Source organism: Psammomys obesus, unplaced genomic scaffold, assembly GCF_907164565.1.
Source record: "Psammomys obesus unplaced genomic scaffold, mPsaObe1.curated_primary_1811, whole genome shotgun sequence".
NCBI lineage: Eukaryota > Metazoa > Chordata > Mammalia > Rodentia > Muridae > Psammomys > Psammomys obesus.
Window position 1 is genome coordinate 6,244,182 of NW_026596109.1, and position 8,078 is coordinate 6,252,259.

The 8,078-nt window shown below is 43.7% G+C and overlaps 1 protein-coding gene across 1 annotated transcript in view; it reads right to left on the minus strand.

Annotated features, from left to right (window-relative positions):
* CUNH1orf141 (chromosome unknown C1orf141 homolog) overlaps window positions 1-7,702 on the minus strand; it is a 40,083-nt gene extending 32,381 nt beyond the window's left edge. The window contains exons 1-2 of the mRNA XM_055628734.1: window positions 7,628-7,702; window positions 2,283-2,440 (exon numbers count right to left, since the gene is read on the minus strand). Of these exons, the coding sequence (XP_055484709.1) occupies window positions 2,283-2,440; window positions 7,628-7,702 (233 nt within the window). The remainder of the gene's footprint in view (window positions 1-2,282; window positions 2,441-7,627) is intronic.
* Window positions 7,703-8,078: the final 376 nt, after the last annotated feature.

The following is an 8,078-nucleotide window of genomic DNA, read 5'->3' on the forward strand; positions in this document are numbered from 1 at the left end:
ACACACACACACACACACACACACACACACACACACACACACACACAATTTTTGCAGGGCATGGCAGCTCACTCCAGTAGTCCAGCACTTCTGAAGTTAACTCAGGAGGATGACAGTGAGTCTGAGTACAGCCTGAGCTATACAGAGTTCCAGGACAGCCTGGGCTACAGTGAGAGCTCATACTGTAAGTCAGGGGGCAAAGGAGTTCTTTCTTAGGCATGCCTTTCAGTGACCTAAGGCCCTCCCAGGGACCCTTCTTTCAAAGGGTTCTACCACCTCCTAATATGTCTTCTCTGGAAGCCAAGATTAACTTTGCCTCTGGCTGAAAACTTCAAGCCCAGTCGACTAGGCCATGTAAGGTCAGAGGCAAAGTTAATCTAGGCTGAAAGGCACTTATTTTGAAGATTCAGACCAAGCAAACGGTTTTACCTCAAACTCCTGATGCATCTGTTCATGCCTCCCAAATGCTAGATTACACATGTGTCTCCCTCTTCTAGCTAGTTCACAAACTCCCTTTTCTTACCTTACAGTTCCATAATGAAAATGGATTTTGAGTGTCTTGGTAAATATCAGATAACAAAAGTCTGGGGGAGTATTATTTGTAACACAATCAGAATATGTACAAGCAAAACAACGGTCCAAATAATGTTTAACTTCCTGCCTGTCCACCTCGCTTCTACATACCTTTGCAAGAACAACACACAGGACTGTAAACAACCTGGATACACTCCAGGGTTTTCTCACCGTGGCCTCCTATCATCCCTAACCTCTCTGCCTCCCGTGTTCTCACCTAAGTATAAAGTGCTATAGTTACACTGTACCTAGGTGCCGAGGCTCAAGTCATCCTGCTGGGCCTGGTGGTGTTAGAGAACATGCGCTCCTGGGCAGGCTGGAGAGATGGCTTAAGTGATTAAGAGCACATACTGCGGTTTGAAATGACCCCAATTCAGTTTCCAGCACCCACGGCCGGTGGCTCGCAACTCTCTGAAATTCCAGCTCTGGGGAATCTCACACCATCTTCTGGCCTCTGTGGATAACTGCACTGACATGTCCACAAGCCCCTTCACTGACACATACGTGTAGCCAAAAAATAAAATGAAAACTTTTAAGTGGAAGAACACGAGCACTGAAATGAAACTGCTGGGGCTAACCCCACCCTCTGCCTCTTGTCTGTGTGACACATGACTGAGCATCATCAGGGCAGTTCCCATTACTTCATATATTGCCTTCTTTCATTAGGTGAAAAGGGTATCATTTCCACACACCATCTAACTGGTCAGTAGCTGATGCTATTCTGCTGCACATTTGGACTCTCCCATGTATCTCTGATGCTGGAAAGGACAAGAGAGACCCTTTATGGCACATTCAGACACCCATTCGCCAGGCAGGCAGGCAGGCATTCTGTCTCTGAGCTAGAGTACCCCACATTCAGTCTCTTCCTAAGAAACTAGCTGAGAAGGATTTTAGGCAGAGGTTTTCCTAAAGTAAAATTCTAAAATTTTATATAAAACGCAATATTAAATTTGGAGCAATAGAACTGATTTTAAGAAAAGTTTTTTTTTTTTCTCCTTGTTGGTTTTTAGAGACAAGAGTTTTTCTGTGTAGCCTTGCCTGTCCTAGAACTCTATAGACCAGGCTGGTTTCAAACTTGCAGAGGTCTGCCTGCCCCTGCCTCCTGACCATACACTCTTAGATCATACACTGACAACCTCAGGAGCCCTTCTAACCACCTGACTCAAAAAGTATTTCTTTAAAAGTTTGAAATTATAATTCTCAACACTTGCAAATGATTGTAACATCTATTCTCCAAATTGGAAACATTCAGATTAATCTAATATACATATATACATACTTGGTTTTTTTCAGGACAGGGTTTCTCCTTGTAGCCTTGGCTGTTCTGAACTCACTTTGTAGCCCAAACTCACAGTGATCCACCTACCTCAGCCTCCATGAGTGTTGGGAGTACTACTACACTCACCTGAATCTAGTGTATTTTTAACCCAACAATATGTCATAAGATAATATTACTCTCGTTCTTTTTTTGAGACAGGGCCTCACTATGTAGTCCCGCGTGGATTGAGGTTTCCTATGTGGCCCAAGTCGACCTTAAGCTCACAGATACTGCCCCCCACTCTCCCATCCCCCACCCCTGCCTCTGCCTTCTGAGTGTTGAGATTAAATATGGGCACCACTATGGTGAGCTAGTTTTGAATTCTTATATTACCAGATAATTTAAGGCAAATGCAGTGCTTTTAAACTTTCAGCTGGATTATAATAGTTACATTTTTGACTTCTTAAGGTCATTTGATTTATTTTCTGTGTTCTCTGTTGCTGTCTCAGCTATAGATGGAGCGATTTTGCCTTCAAATTCCCCATGATTATCAAACGGCAGAGGTGTAATCAGAGACTTCTTTTTCTCTTTAAGGTGACTGCTGGTTTTCTGCAGTGAAGTCAAAATGAAAAAGTAAGTGCTCTTCCTACAGGCAAAATTCTGTATATAAAGGACAAAAATTAATGTCTCTCTCTATACACACACAAACACAGAGAGAGAGAGGAGAGAGAGACAGAGAATTATTGTGTAAGGCAATAATGAACAATTTAAAAATTAGAGAATGAAAACATACATTAAAATTTCTAAAGAACTTTGTGCCTTTGCTGTGTGACCTATGTGACTCTTTGTCTATCTATTTAATAAAGATAATACACTGATCATTGTTCAGGAGCCCTTCTAACTAAATTTTTTAGAACTTAAGGGCAGACCTATATAATTGCTGCAGACTCATTCCCTCTGAATTGAAACCTTCCTCCCTGAAGAGAGGAGAAGTCATAAGACAGGAAACCCACGAAACTTATAAGACGTAGGACATTGAGAAAGTAAAGATTTTCAAGGTCCCTCCTCAAGCTATAGATGAGATTCTTTCATGGAGCCCCCTGCAGGTTGGGGAGGGAACCTCAGCGATGCAGCTTTTCTGAGTCGTCACTTCTGCTGGTTGGTGGTGTAAAAGCTGCCGCTGGGTTATGCATGCTTTCACAAGTACCCCAAATGAAATCATTGGTTCACCCGTCTTTTGATCTGTTGCTGGTTCTCCACCTGGGGTGACCCGAAAAGAGTCTTTTTCTGTCTGTAAAGGGACCAATAGAATCAAACCTTCACACTTGCCTCTGATTTGGAAGAAAGAATAAAATAAAAGGACAAGGTTGCAGAAAGACACACATGGTATATACTCACTTATAAGTGGACAGTAGACATATAACATAGGATAAGCATACTAAAATCTGTACTCCGAAAGAAGCTAAACAAGGAGGAGGACCCTAGGGAAGATGCTCAATCCCCATTCAGAAGGGCAAACGGGATAGAAATCACAAGCGAGAGAAAACAGGGAACAGGACAGAAGCCTACCACGGAGGGCCTCTGAAAGACTCTACTGATCAGAGTATCGAAGCAGACGCTAAGACTCATAGCCAAACTTTGGGCAGAGTTCAGGGAATCTTGTGGAAGAAGCAGGAGATAGAAAGACCTGGAGGGGACAGGAGCTCCAAAAGGAGAGCAACAGAGCAAAAAACCTGGGTCCAGGGGGACTGCAGAGACTGATGCTCAACCAAGGAACATGCATGGAGAGGACCTAGAACCCCTGCTCAGATATGGTCCATAGGCAGCTCAGTCTCCAATTGGGTTCCCTAGTAAGGGGAGCAGGGGCTGTCTCTGACATGAACTCAGTGGCTGGCTCTTCGATCATCTGGGGGGGGGGGATGGGAAAGGAACAACCTTACAAGGACACAGAGGAAGACAATGCAGTCAGTCCTGATGAGACCTGATAGGCTAGGATCAGATAGGAGGGGAGGAGGACCTCCCCTAACAGTGGACTAGAGGAGGAGCATAGGGGGACAAGGAGGAGGGAGAGGGGACTAGAAGGTGTTGAGGGAGGGGGGCTACAGCCAGGATATACAATGAATAAATTGTAATAAATCATAATTTAAAATATAAACAATGATTTAAAAAATAAAATAAAATAAGGACTTGGTATTTGTCAGAGCAGGGAGGATTCTGTGGGAAGGGAGCAGACACTAGCTGGATCTGTTAAAGAGTCCTGCCTGGGAACCGGAGACTTGGAACTTAGGAGGAAAGCTTAAAGAGTGAAAAGAGAGTGATATAAACGTGAGAGAAGACAGCCCTCAGGTCTGAGTGTTACCACAGAAGAAGGAAAACCCATGGTTCGGCACTCAGATGGGGCCCTGGTAGGGACAGTGCAGGAAACTATGAACAGCCTCCACCGGGAGAGACTGCTAGATGAGAAGAGCCTCTCACTGTTAGCTTTTGAGGTGAAGAGAGACAGAGTGGGTGAGATTGAGTGCAGTAGAAGCAGAGAGAATGAGGAACAGTACTGCTCATTCCTCCTTCAGACAAAGGCTGAAGGATCTGAGGAAATCCGAGGGAAGCAGGCTCCCAACGAACTGTCACCTACAAGCCAGTTATTGCTGGCTCAGGTGCCCGTATGTCAGGCATGACTGAGGGAAATGTAATTTTCAGAGCTACTTTTTGGTGCCCGTTCCACAAAGCTGGATGGGAATGGGCATCAAATACTGACTTGGGTCTTCAATGGCCATGGTGAGCTCTATGGGAGGATGAGATCTTTCTGAGGAAGGAGGGCTCAGGCAGATCTGAATGCCTCGCACTGGCAGATGGAATCATACGGTTCTAAAACCCCCAGGATGAAAACAGAGATGATTGGACCTGTCCAGGTTACTTCAAAGCAGAGGTGGTGAGAGTCCTGTCAAGCCGGAGTCCCTGGTGGGAGAGGGGGGGGGGGGGGGTTTGCCAGAAATCCAAATTCTGTGCTTCTGAGTCTTTGGAAGGTTTAAAGACTGGATGGCAATTCACCAGCGTGGAAGGAGCAAAATACAGGGACTACTGGCTATCCCCCCTTTAATCCTTTTATGTGGAGGAAGCAGATATCCTTTTAGGGTACTCAAGGCTACTAGCACACAGTGATGGCAGGGTCTGCATTGAACTGTGGATTTGTTGGTTCCTGACTAATGTGCAAAACACTTGTGTTTCAGTGGATACTGGAGCTGAGTGTATGTAAGTTCATGAAAACTCCCCCAAAGAACCACGGGCAATGGCCAGCAGTGCATGGAGGTAGGGATTGGAACAGTATGAGCTGACATGATTATGCTTGTCCTGGGGGTGGGCAGTTTTTTTTTTTTTTTTTTTTTCAAAGAGAGTATGTTGTTTGTATTTCTTCCCTGAAAGAAAGTACACCGGGGTGGAGATTTTTCACTTAGCCCGGGGCTCTTTAACCATTTAGGCATCACTAATGGAGAGGTGAGTCCTTCTTGGAGCTTGTCACTGTCACGCAGGGAGCCAGCTCCACTTAAGTGGTGGGAACGCTAGGTCAACACTTGCGTGGATACCTTTGGCCCTGTACCGTGGAAATTAGTGTGATCTGGCTTCGCTGAACCGTTGTGGGTGGGAGGATGTACTGTGGACCTACAGCAGCGGCAGCACCCCAGGATGAATAGGCCAGATGTCTCTTGGGGGATGACAACGGATAAGGGAAAGCTGGGTGAGGCAGCATCTCCACCCATGTTGCTGTATTCAGCGTTACCTTTCTGACAGAACGATTGGTTGAAGTGTTGGAATCTCTTCCTCACTGTATTAAACCTTGCTAACGTTAAAAAAATAAATCCCTTCATCTTTAAATCCCAAGACTAGGTATTGCTTGGAATGTATGCAAAAAAAAAAAAGCCTTTCTAATTCTATAATGCTAATTATTGAGAGTTGTACAGATTTGTTAACCATTGTGGATGAACAGTAGGAATATCAGTGAAAGAGCTGAAAGAAGACACTCCTTGAGTTGAAAAGACACTTCCGGGAACAAGGCTGTTAGGGGATGGCCCCAGTGTAAGCGCTGTGTTTCCTCCCTATGAGTTATTGCCCGTGGAGGTCCCTGAGACCACTAAAGCTACAAGGCTATTGCCAGTACTGCTGATTGCTTGTCAGAAACGAGTTAGGGTAAGACCCTGTTGCTGGAGATGTCACATACTTTGATTGCAGGACATGGAGAAATTGCACGGAGACTAAGCTGGAGGAGTACTTCCTGCTGGATGGCTGTTGGTGCTATGGGTGGTTGTGAGCCTGTAGTATACACTTTGAAAGGAATTTCCAGGGAACACAAATCAAGTTGCTCACATAAGCAGTCACTCTAGTGTTTGGGAACTCTTGTCTTTGTTACTGTTTTGTCTTGACTAGTTTAGTTTACTTTGTTTCTATCTATTTAGTTTACCTTGTTTCTATATATTATTTGTAATTTAGTAACAATGGCAAAAGTTACCTTTGCCTTTTTAAGGTTTATTTATTTTTTAAGAATGTTATGCATTATATTTTGATTAGATTCTTTTCCCTTATCCAACTCCTCCCAGATCTGCTCCCCTCCCCTGACTTGTCCAGAGCATGAGGCCTACTAAGGAGTATGGTTGTTATACCCAGTGTCACTCCATTGAAGAAAACTTATTTTCCCCCCTCTTCCAGAAGCAATTGCTAATATCTTATTGATTAGGTGTGGGACTTGGAGCTATTCATATATACACTAAAGTAATTTTGTATATAGTTAGCATATTGTTAACAAATATGGATAGCCCATATTTGTTGGTGTTTGGGAGGTAGCACTTCAGGGTTTCTCTTTGTAGCCTTGGCTGTCCTGGACTTACTCTGTAGACCTCGAACTCACAGAGTTCTACCTGCCTCTGCCTCCTTGAGTGCTGGGATTACACAGTGTGTTCCATCATGCCCACTGGGAGATAGCACTTTTAAAAGCAGATTTGATATATGTGTGGCCTGCCAGGAGCCAAAGCTATCTACTGAAGCCAAAGTCAAACAGTGAGCCAAAGCTATCTAGTGGAGACAAAGATAGTTATTGAAGCCAAAGCCAAGTAGAGAGCAAAGGTCATTTAGTGGAGACCTAAAGCTATTTAGTGAAAGAGTTATCTAAGACCCTAAATCATGGGTGATAGACTGTGAGGACATCCGTCTGTTAGTTTTAGAGCATCCGTGAGATAGCTTAAGAAGACATCCTTACGGCATCTTACAGGTGCAATATTTAACCCATGAAAGCACTCTTCCTATTTCCTGCAGCAGTAGATTAACCTTCCCCCTTTCCTGCCTTCTCCCTATATAAGTTGGGTAAAAATTTCTAAGGCTTCTAACGGAAGCCTTGATCAGATGAACAGACTTGGCTTTCATTTTTGTGTCTCTTGTTCCTTTTCCCCCCATTCTTTCCAATCTCTCCACCTTAGGAACCCCGTTGAAGCCCCGCGGGTTGGGGCAGTGGCCTAACACATGGCAGCTACCTAGAAGTGATTTTATATAGTTCATTTTTATCATTGTCGTTTTTATTTTTTGTCCATTTCTGTGGTACTGGGGTCAGCTCTCTACCATTGAGTCATATCCTTGGTAATTTAATGAATATTTTTATTATCTTAGGTATATGACTTTCAATTGGTAAGGATTTGTTTCTAACATGCTCATTTATGTCTTCATGTTAATGAATCATTAATTACAAAGTAAAAATTGCATCTGAAATATTAACTTTTTAACGAGTACATTATCCCTAGCTTCTACTTCACACACCTTTGCTCTGATGGCTGCAATGATCTTTTCATTCTCCTCCAGGACATCTAACTTCTCCAGGATTCTTTCTGTCATCCTCTGTCAATAAATTTCTGTTTGAAAGGGAGTAAGAAGAAATATCCTATTCAATTCGGATCCAAACACATGATTATTTAGGCAGTAGGGGAAGGATCCTTTCTGTCATTGTTTCCAGGTACACTTCAGAGCTGTATTGCTCATGGAATCAGTCACACAATTACAAATGTACTCAATTGCTTTTTAATAGGAACCTCCCTCTTGTGACATGAGAGCCAGATGTGGCTTCCCCTGGAAGCAGGCCTGTGTGACCAGACATCTGTTCTCTGCTGTCATGATATAATTTTAATGAGAGGAATGCAAAGGCCTCACCTTCGTACAGTTAAGTAATTCAAATTGGTCCATCGGTGCGTAGAGCCTAGAGGCAGCTAGTCTC